We start from the raw sequence: 16560 nt of genomic DNA on the forward strand, positions 1-16560 counted from the left end.
GGGTAGTGTAAGACTCCGTGACAGCATCCCTGGTGGTCTAGGGTAGTGTAAGACTCCGTGACAGCATCCCTGGTGGTCTAGGGTAGTGTAAGACTCCGTGACAGCATCCCTGGTGGTCTAGGGTAGTGTAAGACTCCGTGACAGCATCCCTGGTGGTCTAGGGTAGTGCAAGACTCAGTGACAGCATCCCTGGTGGTCTAGGGTAGTGCAAGACTCAGTGACAGTATCCCTGGTGGTCTAGGGTAGTGTAAGCGTCAATGACAGTATCTCTGGTGGTCTAGGGTAGTGTAAGACTCCGTGACAGCATCCCTGGTGGTCTAGGGTAGTGTAAGACTCCGTGACAGCATCCCTGGTGGTCTAGGGTAGTGTAAGACTCCGTGACAGCATCCCTGGTGGTCTAGGGTAGTGTAAGACTCCGTGACAGCATCCCTGGTGGTCTAGGGTAGTGCAAGACTCAGTGACAGCATCCCTGATGGTCTAGGGTAGTGCAAGACTCAGTGACAGTATCCCTGGTGGTCTAGGGTAGTGCAAGACTCAGTGACAGTATCCCTGGTGGTCTAGGGTAGTGTAAGCGTCAATGACAGTATCTCTGGTGGTCTAGGGTAGTGTAAGACTCCGTGACAGCATCCCTGGTGGTCTAGGGTAGTGTAAGACTCCGTGACAGCATCCCTGGTGGTCTAGGGTAGTGTAAGACTCCGTGACAGCATCCCTGGTGGTCTAGGGTAGTGTAAGACTCCGTGACAGCATCCCTGGTGGTCTAGGGTAGTGTAAGACTCCGTGACAGCATCCCTGGTGGTCTAGGGTAGTGCAAGACTCAGTGACAGTATCCCTGGTGGTCTAGGGTAGTGCAAGACTCAGTGACAGTATCCCTGGTGGTCTAGGGTAGTGCAAGACTCAGTGACAATATTCACGCTGCCTTTTGTTTCCAGATACAAGGGGCGAGTTGAGCTCCCCGACAACCTGAAATCTCTCTTCAGACCGGTGGCGATGATGGTCCCCGACTGCCAGCTGATCGCAGAGATCATGCTGTTCTCCGAGGGATTTAAAGCCGCGAAGTCTCTGTCCAGGAAGTTAGTGAACCTGTATCAGCTGGCGAGCAAGCAGCTGTCTCAGCAGGTAACACGCGGCTGATTCTCTATCAGAGAGGGGTGAAAACTTTTGCAACTATTTTTTTTTTATTCAAAATAAAAAAATCCCACCATTATATTTTGTTATTTACCCCTTTAACCTGTTAAATGCCACAATTAATCTCTAATTACAAAATACAGTGAAAAGTAAAAAAAAAAAAAAAAGTTTTAAAAAATATGAAAGCAAATAAAAACTCTAAAAGTTTTTTTCACTCCCCTTTTTCCGCATTAAAAATAAAGACATAAAAAAATGAAAAAATACACGTTTGGTATCTCCACGTCCGGAAAAGTCAGATCTATCAACATGTAAAATTAATTACCTCGATAGGTAAACGGCGCTATGAGAAAAGATATCAAAACGCCAGAATTGTGGGGGGGTTAGAGCTGCCGCAATACCGCAAAAAGATGCAATAACGGGTGATCAGAATATCGTGTATACCCCAAAATGGAGACCCCAGATTTGGTGATATATATATATATATATATATATATTTTTTATAAGGACCCTTCTTTTTTTTTTTCTAGAATCATTATGATTTTGGAATGAGAGCCATTAAGACGGTGCTGGTGGTGGCCGGACAGAAGAAGCAGGAGCAGGAGTCCAGGTGGGGTGTAATGAAAATCTGTTGGATATAGCAAGTGCGTCACTTCAGATCATTGCGCAAAACTCCGTCAAATTTAGATCCGCCATCTTGGTACACCCAATAGCCCCTGCTGGGTCTCCACCGCACACATCCTTGAATTTGTCCGCCATGATGATTGGTGGACTGCTGGCTCTGATCAGCCGCTTATACAGGCGATGCCGCAGTGTGTCGTCTGCACACCTGATAATCAGAGCAGCCACCAGCAGATAAGACCCCGTCGTCCATTGTTCCAGTGAGGTTAGTACTTTGTGATAAAGCCGAGCTGATGCTGCAATAAAGCAGAAATGTGCCAGAAAGCGGAATATTAATATGGATACGGTTATAAATAGCCTCCAAATCCGGAAAAATAAGATGGAGGATTAGCTCAGTGCGGAATTTGGTGTGACATCCCGGAGACATATTCCTGCAGCTGATACGAAGCCTCGGACCGCTCAGGCGCAACTCAGACTATACGAAAAAGGAGGAGAAAATTCTGTTCATTGCATTTCTCTATTTCTCAGTAATAAGACGTATGGCTGCTACTCAGGGGTCGTGTACCGCAGTGCAATGTACGAAATACCACCCCAGAAGGGACAAATGTCATAGAGCAACACCACCGGCAGCAACATCACCATCCGATCCATCCCCTCCACAGTATCCAGTCCCTTCCCATCCTCCCCCACTGTCAGCAGCATTGTGTCCTCCTTCCCACCCTCCCCCACTGTCAGCAGCGTTGTGTCCTCCTTCCCACCCTCCCCCAACTGTCAGCAGCGTTGTGTCCTCCTTCCCACCTTCCCCCACTGTCAGCAGCATTGTGTCCTCCTTCCCACCCTCCCCCACTGTCAGCAGCGTTGTGTCCTCCTTCCCACCCTCCCCCAACTGTCAGCAGCGTTGTGTCCTCCTTCCCACCCTCCCCCACTGTCAGCAGCGTTGTGTCCTCCTTCCCACCCTCCCCCAACTGTCAGCAGCGTTGTGTCCTCCTTCCCCCCCCCCACTGTCAGCAGCGTTGTGTCCTCCTTCCCACCCTCCCCCAACTGTCAGCAGCGTTGTGTTCTCCTTCCCACCCTCCCCCAACTGTCAGCAGCGTTGTGTCCTCCTTCCCACCCTCCCCCCACTGTCAGCAGCATTGTGTCCTCCTTCCCACCCTCCCCCAACTGTCAGCAGCGTTGTGTCCTCCTTCCCACCCTCCCCCACTGTCAGCAGCGTTGTGTCCTCCTTCCCACCCTCCCCCAACTGTCAGCAGCGTTGTGTCCTCCTTCCCCCCCCCCCACTGTCAGCAGCGTTGTGTCCTCCTTCCCACCCTCCCCCAACTGTCAGCAGCGTTGTGTTCTCCTTCCCACCCTCCCCCAACTGTCAGCAGCGTTGTGTCCTCCTTCCCACCCTCCCCCCACTGTCAGCAGCATTGTGTCCTCCTTCCCACCCTCCCCCACTGTCAGCAGCATTGTGTCCTCCTTCCCACTGTCAGCAGCATTGTGTCCTCCTTCCCACCCTTCCCCAACTGTCAGCAGCGTTGTGCCTCCCCCTCCCACTCTCCCCCAACTGTCAGCAGTGTTGTGCCTGCCCCTGCCACTCTCCCCCAACTGTCAGCAGCGTTGTGTCCTCCTTCCCACCCTCCCCCAACTGTCAGCAGTGTTGTGTCCTCCTTCCCACCCTCCCCCCACTGTCAGCAGCGTTGTGTCCTCCTTCCCATCCTCCCCCACTGTCAGCAGCATTGTGTCCTCCTTCCCACTGTCAGCAGCGTTGTGTCCTCCTTCCCACCCTTCCCCAACTGTCAGCAGCGTTGTGTCCTCCTTCCCATCCTCCCCCACTGTCAGCAGCATTGTGTCCTCCTTCCCACTGTCAGCAGCGTTGTGTCCTCCTTCCCACCCTCCCCCCACTGTCAGCAGCATTGTGTCCTCCTTCCCACCCTTCCCCAACTGTCAGCAGCGTTGTGCCTCCCCCTCCCACTCTCCCCCAACTGTCAGCAGCGTTGTGCCTGCCCCTGCCACTCTCCCCCAACTGTCAGCAGTGTTGTGTCCTCCTTCCCACTCTCCCCCAACTGTCAGCAGCGTTGTGCCTCCCCCTCCCCCAACTGTCAGCAGTGTTGTGTCCTCCTTCCCACCCTTCCCCAACTGTCAGCAGCGTTGTGCCTCCCACTCCCACTCTCCCCCAACTGTCAGCAGCGTTGTGCCTCCCCCTCCCCCTCCCACTCTCCCCCAACTGTCAGCAGCGTTGTGTCCTCCTTCCCACCCTCCCCCCACTGTCAGCATTGTGCCTGCCCCTCCCACTTTCCCCCAACTGTCATCAGCATTGTGCCTGCCCTTCCCTTCCTCCCCCCACTGTCAGAAGCATTGTGCTTGCCCTTCCCTTCCTCCCCCCACTGTTAGCAGCCTTGTGCCTGCCCTTCTTACACTCTCCTCACTAATAGCAGCATTGTGCCTGCCCTTCCCCCCCCCACTGTCAGCAGCATTGTGCCTGCCCTTCCCCCCCCCACTGTCAGAAGCATTGTGCTTGCCCTTCCCTTCCTCCCCCCAATGTTAGCAGCATTGTGCTTGCCCTTCCCTTCCTCCCCCCAATGTTAGCAGCATTGTGCTTGCCCTTCCCTTCCTCCCCCCAATGTTAGCAGCATTGTGCTTGCCCTTCCCTTCCTCCCCCCAATGTTAGCAGCATTGTGCTTGCCCTTCCCTCCCCCCTACTATTAGCAGCATTGTGCCTGCCCTTCCCCCCCCCACTGTCAGCAGCATTGTGCTTGCCCTTCCCTTCCTCCCCCCAATGTTAGCAGCATTGTGCTTGCCCTTCCCTTCCTCCCCCCAATGTTAGCAGCATTGTGCCTGCCCTTTCTATGCCTCCCCCACTGTTAGCAGCCTTGTGCCTGCCCTTTCTACCCTCTTCCCAGGTCCTAATGCCCTAGTACCCATTTTGCAGGACTGGCATTTCACCATGCAGGTGGCCCGCAGATTGATAGGCCCACTGGGAATCCACTCAGCAAGGCAGATTACCAGTCCAAGACTGTTTTACGCCCTATTGACTGAAGGGTCTCAGTGCTCTTAAAGGGGTATCAGCCCTATACAAGTCATCATCTATCACTTGGATAGGTCATAACTGTTCGATTGTTAAGCGCCCCACCATTAAGCCTCCCAGTTATGACGGAATGGTGGTGGCTAAAAAGTCGAAGCAGGTTCCTTTAAAATGATATAATATTCTCCGCCTGCAGCCACCACTAGGGGGAGCTACTTGTATGCAGTATTTATTCATACAAAATACAGGAACATACAAAAGAACTGGATTCAATAATAAACCCACACACCTTTAACAATGGATTACATTTATTAATGTAAAGATGAATTTCCACCACAATAATTTTTGGTATAAAATAAACATATTCCATATTAAAAAGAGAACAGTGAAAAACCTTTGGAATACATTTTTTTTGCTGGCGCCTTTAATGGGGCGAGTCATTTTATTTTTCAATAGAACACTTTGGGTATATATAAATAAAATAAGAACTTTTTTCTTTTTTTGCCTGTGACTTGCTCGCTGCTGCGTATAGGGCACAGTCTGTCGCCTCTCCTGTGCAGCGGACCTGCACCTCTGTCTCTCCAGCTTCCTGCTCACTATTTGGCGTCCTCTATAGAATTAGATGTTGGTTCAGCTGCCGGACGCCATCAAGATATTGGACAAAAATAGTATGGATTTATCCCCCCCTTTCCCCCAAAAAATAAGCGATTTTGTGTATTGTTGGACTGTCCCTTTAAGACGAATCCTTTAGTCATTCGCACCTTTATTGTCCATTCCTATGCCTTATATTTATGGATTATGTATCACAATGATATGATATCATGATTTATTTTCTGATCCTGCACCGCTAACAAGTTTGCTGTGTATCCAGAGAGAAGAACCCGAGACTTTCCCCGGAGAATGAAACGCTGATAATAATCAGAGCCCTCAAAGAAGCAAACTTGCCCAAATTCTTGGCTGAAGATGTGATACTTTTTGAAAACATCATGGCCGACCTGTTTCCGGGAGTCAACCTTCAGAAAGCAAGCACCGAAAAATTAGAGGTAAAATTAGCAAAATGAACGGGAAGTAAAGTACGGTAGTGCCCTCTCCTCCGGCTCGCCTCTTTTTCTCATTATGGCAGAACACTTAATGCCGCCATACAGACTATGGCGATATTATTGGAGTATTTTGTGACGGTCCTGTTTTGCAGCGACACAAGGACCCGTCGCACATGTGACGCCACAGTGACCCCATAGCTGTAGCCTATATATAAATACCCTGGACTATTTCAAAGTGGCTCGCTGGCGCCCCCCTGGCACCCACAGGTGAAGTTTTTCCAGCTGTGACTGACACATGGGGAAGCCACATATCTGCTGTACTGACGGGGAAGCTATGTAGTCGTGTCCCTTACCGCCATACGATGCTGTGTATGTCCGCACCGGCGTCACCGCCCCGCAGATTTGCTCCTCGAGTATCAGTGCCAGCGCACAAATCGGAGATCTCCCTGTTCGAAAGTTCCTCATTGTTCCCAGAAAACGACCTGTTACTGCTTCACCGAGAAGGATCGAGACAAAGCGAAATCCTCCTCCTCTATTTTAGGCTTTGAATTGTTCTATGTCTCGCAACATTTCGTGATCCACAAAAAAAGTCCTAATGTCCCCATTTATCTTGTGGCTGTGTCTGTTCTTTATCCCCCTGGGGGCTCGGGGCACCTACAAATCTGACGTTACTGCAAACGCTGCTTTGTTCCAGCAGTTTAGTTTTTTCATCCCCATAATCGGTTCTCCTCCCTCATTATCAGTGTCGGCTCAGCCGCCATCCTCATGTATCACCGACACTTTCTGCTCTGACTTTTCCGGTATCTTCCTCTCTGTGTTGCAGGAAGCCATCGCTGCGTCTGTGAGGGAATTAGGTCTGCAGCCGTGGGAAAGTCAGACGGAGAAGGTGATCCAGTTCTATCACCAGATTATGGTAAGAAGGTGGGAAGGTCCTGCCAGAGAGAGACCACCGAGGGTCTTACAGCGATAGATCATTGTCTGATGACCCCTCTATATACAGTAGATAACACAGGATCCACCATTCACAATAGGGGATGTCACAGCTCACCTCCTCCGCCTCCTGTACAATGACTGATAACACCTCTATATACAGTAGATAACACAGGATCCACCATTCACAATAGGTGATGTCACAGCTCACCTCCTCCGCCTCCTGTACAATGACTGATAACACCTCTATATACAGTAGATAACACAGGATCCACCATTCACAATAGATGATGTCACAGGTCACCTCCTCCTCCTGTACAATGACTGATAACACCTCTATATACAGTAGATAACACAGGATCCACCATTCACAATAGGTGATGTCACAGCTCACCTCCTCCGCCTCCTGTACAATGACTGATAACACCTCTATATACAGTAGATAACACAGGATCCACCATTCACAATAGGTGATGTCATAGCTCACCTCCTTTTCCTGTACAATGACTGATATCACCTCTATATACAGCATATAACACAGGATCCACCACTCGCAATAGATGATGTCACAGCTCACCTCCTCCTCCTGTACAATGACTGATAACACCTCTATATACAGTAGATAACACAGGATCCACCATTCACAATAGGTGATGTCACATCTCACCTCCTCCTCCTGTACAATGACTGATATCACCTCTATATACAGTAGATAACACAGGATCCACCATTCACAATAGGTGATGTCACATCTCACCTCCTCCTGTACAATGACTGATAACACCTCTATATACAGTAGATAACACAGGATGCAGCATTCACAATAGGTGATGTCACAGCTCACCTCCTCCTCCTGTACAATGACTGATAACACCTCTATATACAGGAGATAACACAGGATCCACCATTCACAATAGGTGATGTCACAGCTCACCTCCTCCTCCTGTACAATGACTGATAACACCTCTATATACAGGAGATAACACAGGATCCACCATTCACTATAGATGATGTCACAGCTCACCTCCTCCCCCTTTCTGTAAAGTCTCCCATGCACCACACCCTCCCATAGAAGTGAGTGAATCCCTTCAGACTACAGATCGTGTCCACAATAAAGTGATTTATAAACTTTTATAACTTTCTATTCCGGACACAATTCTGCGAATAACATGAAGGTTTATTTCCCCTATAAGTAACGCTGTGTTCTTCCAATGCCGCTCAGGCTCGGCACGGGGTGATGCTCGTGGGCCCCACGGGAGGAGGGAAGACCACAGTGCGGAGGGTTTTGGAGAAGACTTTGCTGCACTTCCCTGCAGCGGTAGCAGAAGGCAGCGCTCCGCCGGTGAGTGTCAGCAGAGGGATATGGGATCAGAGTACAAGTGAGCGCCGCTCTCAGGGTGCTGCTCCATAAATATATCCAGGCCCGGGGCCAGTCCTGCGCTCTGCGGGGCCCGATCTACCTACTGCTCCTCCATCAGGACAGACGTGAGCTCAGCACATCACACAGAAGAGCAGCGCTGGGGTGAGGTGTGAGCGGCCTGCCCCCTACTGGTGGGGGAAACTGTGCAGCTGGCACTGTTATGGGGACACTGTATGGCTGGTATTATGGAGACACTATGGCTGGCACTGTTATGGGGACACTGTATGGCTGGTATTATGGAGACACTATGGCTGGCACTGTTATGGGGACTCTGTATGGCTGGTATTATGGAGACACTATGGCTGGCACTGTTATGGGGACACTGTATGGCTGGTATTATGGAGACACTGGCTGGCACTGTTATGGGGACACTGTATGGCTGGTATTATGGAGACACTATGGCTGGCACTGTTATGGGGACTCTGTATGGCTGGTATTATGGAGACACTATGGCTGGCACTGTTATGGGGACACTGTATGGCTGGTATTATGGAGACACTGGCTGGCACTGTTATGGGGACACTGTATGGCTGGTATTATGGAGACACTATGGCTGGCACTGTTATGGGGACACTGTATGGCTGGTATTATGGAGACACTATGGCTGGCACTGTTATGGGGACACTGTATGGCTGGTATTATGGAGACACTATGGCTGGCACTGTTATGGGGACTCTGTATGGCTGGTATTATGGAGACACTATGGCTGGCACTGTTATGGGGACACTGTATGGCTGGTATTATGGAGACACTATGGCTGGCACTGTTATGGGGACACTGTATGGCTGGTATTATGGAGACACTATGGCTGGCACTGTTATGGGGACTCTGTATGGCTGGTATTATGGAGACACTATGGCTGGCACTGTTATGGGGACTCTGTATGGCTGGTATTATGGAGACACTATGGCTGGCACTGTTATGGGGACTCTGTATGGCTGGTATTATGGAGACACTATGGCTGGCACTGTTATGGGGACACTGTATGGCTGGTATTATGGAGACACTATGGCTGGCACTGTTATGGGGACACTGTATGGCTGGTATTATGGAGACACTATGGCTGGCACTGTTATGGGGACACTGTATGGCTGGTATTATGGAGACACTATGGCTGGCACTGTTATGGGGACTCTGTATGGCTGGTATTATGGAGACACTATGGCTGGCACTGTTATGGGGACACTGTATGGCTGGTATTATGGAGACACTATGGCTGGCACTGTTATGGGGACACTGTATGGCTGGTAATGTTATCGAGTCACTGGCCGTTTTATAGTTGTGCTGTGTGGCTATATGGCTAGCACTCTTGTAGACTCAATGTGTAGCTGGCACTGTTATAGGACATTATATGGCGAGTACTATTATGGGGACACTATATGGCGAGTACTATTATGGGTGCACTATATGGCGAGTACTATTATGGGGACACTATATGGCGAGTACTATTATGGGTGCACTGTATGGCGAGTACTATTATGGGGACACTATATGGCAAGTATTATTATGGGGACACTATATGGCGAGTACTATTATGGGTGCACTATATGGCGAGTAGTATTATGGGGACACTATATGGCGAGTACTATTATGGGTGCACTGTATGGCGAGTACTATTATGGGGACACTATATGGCGAGTACTATTATGGGTGCACTGTATGGCGCGTACTATTATGGGGACACTATATGGCGCGTACTATTATGGGGACATTATATGGCGAGTACTATTATGGGTGCACTGTATGGCGCGTACTATTATGGGGACACTATATGGCGAGTACTATTATGGGTGCACTGTATGGCGCGTACTATTATGGGGACACTATATGGTGAGTACTATTATGGGGACACTATATGGCGAGTACTATTATGGGTGCACTGTATGGCGCGTACTATTATGGGGACACTATATGGCGAGTACTATTATGGGTGCACTGTATGGCGAGTACTATTATGGGGACACTATATGGCGAGTACTATTATGGGGACACTATGTGGCGAGTACTATTATGGGGACACTATGTGGCGAGTACTATTATGGGGACACTATGTGGCGAGTACTATTATGGGGACACTATGTGGCGAGTACTATTATAGGGACACTATGTGGCGAGTACTATTATGGGGACACTATGGCGAGTACTATTATGGGGACACTGTGGCGAGTACTATTATGGGGACACTATATGGCGAGTACTATTATGGGTGCACTGTATGGCGAGTACTATTATGGGGACACGATATGACGAGTTCTATTATGGGGACACTATATGGCGAGTACTATTATGGGGACACGATATGATGAGTACTATTATGGGGACACGATATGATGAGTACTATTATGGGGACACTATATGGCGAGTACTATTATGGGGACACGATATGATGAGTACTATTATGGGGACACGATATGATGAGTACTATTATGGGGACACTATATGGCGAGTACTATTATGGGGACACTATATGGCGAGTACTATTATGGGGACACTATATGGCGAGTACTATTATGGGGACACTATATGATGAGTACTATTATGGGGACACTATATGGCAAGTACTATTTTGGGGACACTATATGGTGAGTACTATTATGGGGACACTATATGGCGAGTACTATTTTGGGGGACACTATATGGTGAGTACTATTATGGGGACACTATATGGCGAGTACTATTATGGGTGCACTGTATGGCGAGTACTATTATGGGGACATTATATGGTGAGTACTATTATGGGCGCACTATATGGCGAGTACTATTATGGGGACACTATATGATGAGTACTATTATGGGGACACTATATGGCGAGTACTATTTTGGGAACACTATATGGTGAGTACTATTATGGGGACACTATATGGCGAGTACTATTATGGGTGCACTGTATGGCGAGTACTATTATGGGGACATTATATGGTGAGTACTATTATGGGTGCACTATATGGCGAGTACTATTATGGGTGCACGGTATGGCGAGTACTATTATGGGGAAACTATATGGCGAGTACTATTATGGGGACACTATATGGCGAGTACTATCATGGGTGCACTATATGGCGAGTACTATTATGGGTGCCCTGTATGGCGAGTACTATTATGGGGACACTATATGGCGAGTACTATTATGGATGCACTATAGGGCGAGTACTATTATGGGGACATTATATGGCGAGTACTATTATAGGTGCACTATATGACGAGTACTATTATGGGGACACTATATGGCGAGTACTATTATGGATGCACTATAGGGCGAGTACTATTATGGGGACATTATACGGTGAGTACTATTATGGGTGCACTGTATGGCGTGTACTATTATGGGGACATTATATGGCGAGAACTATTATGGGGACACTATATGGCGAGAACTATTATGGGTGCACTATATGGCGAGTACTATTATGGGTGCACTATATGGCGAGTACTATTATGCGACACCTGGGGGGCGGTATTACATGGATATCGGACTGATTATTCTTGTTTACGTTGTCATGTTTTCATATTTTTTATTTTTAAGATGGTCACAAGAAGACAGAAAGTGGAGACGTTTGTCATAAACCCGAAGTGTGTGAGTTTGGGAGAGCTGTACGGAGAAATCAACCCCAACACCATGGAGTGGTCGGACGGCCTCCTGGCCTCCGCTGTACGGACCTTCACTCAACACTCCGCCAAAGAGAGGGGAGCGACGCCATCGAGCCGGACCCCAGCACAGGTGCCGTATGCGGTATTAGATAATGGTGATGTTAAGATGCTGGATGGGGGTCAACCGCGCGGGCGCTCCGCCTGTCCCCAGCCCCTCGGCTCTCCGCTCCACTGTATTCACCGGCCGTGTGTGTATTGTATTAGTATGTGGTACAACAAACCAGAGCCCCCTCTAATATTGTGTGTCCTGTAATTTGTAGCAGGGGAACAGTAATGATGAATATATGGAGGACGGATCATCTGTGTCTAAAGGTAAAAGGATTTAATTTCTACATTCTGTTCTCAGAATCGTCATAATCAGTGATATCACTCATAGGTTAGCACAAAGACGGGTTATTCTCATACAACTATGAAAAATACATTACTGATCCTGAGTGATATCCTGTATTATACCCCAGAGCTGCACTCACTATTCTGCTGGTGCAGTCACTGTGTACATACATTACATTACTGATCCTGAGTTACATCCTGTATTATACTCCAGAGCTGCACTCACTATTCTGCTGGTGTAGTCACTGTGTACATACATTACATTACTGATCCTGAGTGATATCCTGTATTATACCCCAGAGCTGCACTCACTATTCTGCTGGTGCAGTCACTGTGTACATACATTATATTACTGATCCTGAGTGACATCCTGTATTATATTTCAGAGCTGCACTCACTATTCTGCTGGTGCAGTCACTGTGTACATATATTATATTACTGATCCTGAGTGACATCCTGTATTATATTTCAGAGCTGCACTCACTATTCTGCTGGTGCAGTCACTGTGTACATACATTACATTACTGATCCTGAGTTACATCCTGTATTATACTCCAGAGCTGCACTCACTATTCTGCTGTTGTAGTCACTGTGTACATACATTACATTACTGATCCTGAGTTACCTCCTGTATTATACCCCAGAGCTGCACTCACTATTCTGCTGGTGCAGTCACTGTGTACATACATTACATTACTGATCCTGAGTTACATCCTGTATTATACTCCAGAGCTGCACTCACTATTCTGCTGGTGTAGTCACTGTGTACATACATTACATTACTGATCCTGAGTTATCTCCTGTATTATACTCCAGAGCTGCACTCACTATTCTGCTGGTGCAGTCACTGTGTACATACATTACATTACGATCCTGAGTTACCTCCTGTATTATACCACAGAGCTGCATTCACTATTCTGCTGGTGCAGTCACTGTGTACATACATTACATTACTGATCCTGAGTTACATCCTGTATTATACCCCAGAGCTGCACTCACTATTCTGCTGGTGCAGTCACTGTGTACATATATTACATTACTGATCCTGAGTTACATCCTGTATTATACTCCAGAGCTGCACTCACTATTCTGCTGGTGCAGTCACTGTGTACATACATTACATTACTGATCCTGAGTTTTGGGTAACTTGCCTTACGTTGTCCTGTTTAGGTGACCCAGACTGGTACTGGATAATCCTGGACGGTCCAGTGGACACATTATGGGTGGAGAATCTGAACACGGTCCTAGATGACACAAGGACACTTTGTTTGGCCAATAGTGAAAGAATCCGTCTTCCACAGAGGATGAGGATGATTTTTGAGGTGGACAGTCTGACCCAGGCCAGCCCCGCTACTGTCAGCCGCTGTGCCATGGTGTATATGGTGAGAATACTGAGATTCCTGGTAATGACATTATTGGTTCATCAGTTTGGTCTGAACGACACTGATAGATGAAATTGGTAGCCTCCTTTCCTGGTTTTCTGTCCCTCAATTTGGCCAAAGTTAAGGGAGCAGACCATTGTTCATGACAGTCTCCTTCAGGGTCTACGTATATTGGCGGACATTTCTATAGTCTTGTTGGGTTGTTTCTGGTGCCCACCATGTCCTTCCGTCGTCTCTTGGCTCACATGCCATCAGTGTACTAATACCTTGGGAACAATGGGTTGTCTCCCCAGAGAATGGATCTAAAACCCCTAGGTCATGGTGGAGGTCGTCTCCTAGCGATGGTCTTCTGGAGAGGTTTCTCTATTCTGAGATCCTTGATGTGCACCGTATTTGGCTAATTCTAATCCTTCTTAATAGGATCCAGTGGATCTAGGGTGGCGACCCTTTGTCAAGACTTGGCTGATGAAAATATCCAAGAAAGTCCCTACAGACGGGGTCCAATATTTGACATTGCTGCTCAACAAGAGCGTTGATGAGGGAATCCGATTCATTCATAAGCGTAAAGACAACTTAGCGTTCCCAGTACAAGACCTGGTGCTGGTGATGAACCTGTGTACAATTCTGGAAGCTTTCATCAACTTCATGAACGGAAATGGTGGATTTGGGCAGAGTAAGAGTTGACCTATTATCTATGAGTATATACAGTCTATGCTCACTATAAACAGGGTCCTATGAGGGTATTGGAGCTCCTGTTTGAGTCAAAGACCCGCCCCTACTTCCTGTAGAGACAAAGACCCGCCCCTACTTCCTGTAGAGACAAAGACCCGCCCCCACTTCCTGTAGAGACGAAGACCCGCCCCCACTTCCTGTAGAGACAAAGACCCTCCCCTACTTCCTGTAGAGACAAAGACCCGCCCCCCACTTCCTGTAGAGACAAAGACCCACCCCCACTTCCTGTAGAGACAAAGACCCTCCCCTACTTCCTGTAGAGACAAAGACCTGCCCCTACTTCCTGCAGAGACAAAGACCCACCCCCACTTCCTGTAGAGACAAAGACCCTCCCCTACTTCCTGTAGAGACAAAGACCCGCCCCCACTTCCTGTAGAGGTAAAGACCCATCCCTACTTCCTGTAGAGACAAAGACCCACCCCCACTTCCTGTAGAGACAAAGACCCTCCCCTACTTCCTGTAGAGACAAAGACCCGCCCCCCACTTCCTGTAGAGACAAAGACCCACCCCCACTTCCTGTAGAGACAAAGACCCTCCCCTACTTCCTGTAGAGACAAAGACCCACCCCCACTTCCTGTAGAGACAAAGACCCTCCCCTACTTCCTGTAGAGACAAAGACCTGCCCCTACTTCCTGTAGAGACAAAGACCCACCCCCACTTCCTCTAGAGACAAAGACCCTCCCCTACTTCCTGTAGCGACAAAGACCCGTCCCCCACTTCCTGTAGAGACAAAGACCCACCCCCACTTCCTGTAGAGGTAAAGACCCATCCCTACTTCCTGTAGAGACAAAGACCCGCCTCCACTTCCTGTAGAGACAAAGACCCGCCCCCACTTCCTGTAGAGACAAAGACCCTCCCCTACTTCCTGTAGAGACAAAGACCCGCCCCCCACTTCCTGTAGAGACAAAGACCCACCCCCACTTCCTGTAGAGACAAAGACCCTCCCCTACTTCCTGTAGAGACAAAGACCCACCCCCACTTCCTGTAGAGACAAAGACCCTCCCCTACTTCCTGTAGAGACAAAGACCTGCCCCTACTTCCTGTAGAGACAAAGACCCACCCCCACTTCCTCTAGAGACAAAGACCCTCCCCTACTTCCTGTAGAGACAAAGACCCGCCCCCCACTTCCTGTAGAGACAAAGACCCGCCCCCACTTCCTGTAGAGGTAAAGACCCATCCCTACTTCCTGTAGAGACAAAGACCCGCCTCCACTTCCTGTAGAGACAAAGACCCACCCCCACTTCTGTAGAGATAAAGACCCGCCCCTACTTCCTGTAGAGACAAAGACCCGCCCCCCACTTCCTGTAGAGACAAAGACCCGCCCCTACTTCCTGTAGAGGTAAAGACCCATCCCTACTTCCTGTAGAGACAAAGACCCGCCCCCACTTCCCGTAGAGACAAAGACCCTCCCCTACTTCCTGTAGAGACAAAGACCCGCCCCCCACTTCCTGTAGAGACAAAGACCCACCCCCACTTCCTGTAGAGACAAAGACCTGCCCCTACTTCCTGTAGAGACAAAGACCCGCCCCCACTTCCTGTAGAGACAAAGACCTGCCCCCACTTCCTGTAGAGAGACCAAGAAAATGTTTGGGTGGGGGGGTGGAGACCACATGTTCTTGACAACAATTTTGGTGTGAGATCACAATTTCCTTCAGTATGACCTGTCAACATATCAGCTGGTCTTCCCAGTAATGATGCTTCTTGTTGGTGGCCGGGTCATGGTGTTTTAATGGCCGGGGAGCAGAAGAGTCTCCGGGTCATTGTGATTTTGTGGCTTTTCCATGATATCTTCCGTCACCCACAGATTCATTTTGTTATGTAGCTTTTCGCTCATTTTGGTGATTGCTTTTGGCCTTTTTTCTTCATAGTAGCCGACGACTTGATTGAGAAAATCCCTTCTGCGTCTCACAGCGGAGAATTCCGATCTGCGTCTGAGTCCAGGAGATCGTACACCCCGAGCCTGACGGAGAGCCTGAGAAGAAGGTGATCCCCGTACCTGCACATGTGCCGAGGGGGACCTCACGCATTGTGGTGTCCATGATGGGGGAAACGCTCATATTCTGATTTTTCTATATTTTTTTGTTTTATTCTGTAATTGCTGCATGCCAAAGTCAAAGGTTGGAGACAACACCAGCCGAAAGTGCAACCCCCAGTCTGAGCTGATAGGACCTGCTGAGGGTTATAGTTCTTTCTTGTGACACGTCACGGCCCTTTTGTCAGGTCTTCATCCTCCAGACAATCCCATTCAGTGAATACAAGCAGAGGACTTGAAATGTGAGAAGTCAGAACACGAAGTCTAATTCCAAAATCTAATGTATCTACAGGGAAGAG

General features: G+C 48.6%; 1 protein-coding gene across 1 annotated transcript in view; it reads left to right on the top strand.

Moving 5' to 3' along the window:
- The window catches only part of DNAH14 (dynein axonemal heavy chain 14), a 182189-nt gene that overhangs the window by 90504 nt on the left and 75125 nt on the right, over positions 1 to 16560 (top strand). The window contains exons 32-42 of the mRNA XM_069726485.1: positions 930 to 1116; positions 1653 to 1732; positions 5619 to 5790; positions 6611 to 6700; positions 7940 to 8059; positions 11661 to 11855; positions 12046 to 12097; positions 13286 to 13497; positions 13918 to 14170; positions 16098 to 16212; positions 16554 to 16560. The exon at positions 16554 to 16560 is cut by the window's right edge and continues 223 nt beyond it. Coding sequence (XP_069582586.1) covers positions 930 to 1116; positions 1653 to 1732; positions 5619 to 5790; positions 6611 to 6700; positions 7940 to 8059; positions 11661 to 11855; positions 12046 to 12097; positions 13286 to 13497; positions 13918 to 14170; positions 16098 to 16212; positions 16554 to 16560 — 1483 coding nt within the window. The remainder of the gene's footprint in view (positions 1 to 929; positions 1117 to 1652; positions 1733 to 5618; positions 5791 to 6610; positions 6701 to 7939; positions 8060 to 11660; positions 11856 to 12045; positions 12098 to 13285; positions 13498 to 13917; positions 14171 to 16097; positions 16213 to 16553) is intronic.

Source organism: Ranitomeya imitator, chromosome 5 (genome assembly GCF_032444005.1).
Source record: "Ranitomeya imitator isolate aRanImi1 chromosome 5, aRanImi1.pri, whole genome shotgun sequence".
Classification (NCBI taxonomy): domain Eukaryota; kingdom Metazoa; phylum Chordata; class Amphibia; order Anura; family Dendrobatidae; genus Ranitomeya; species Ranitomeya imitator.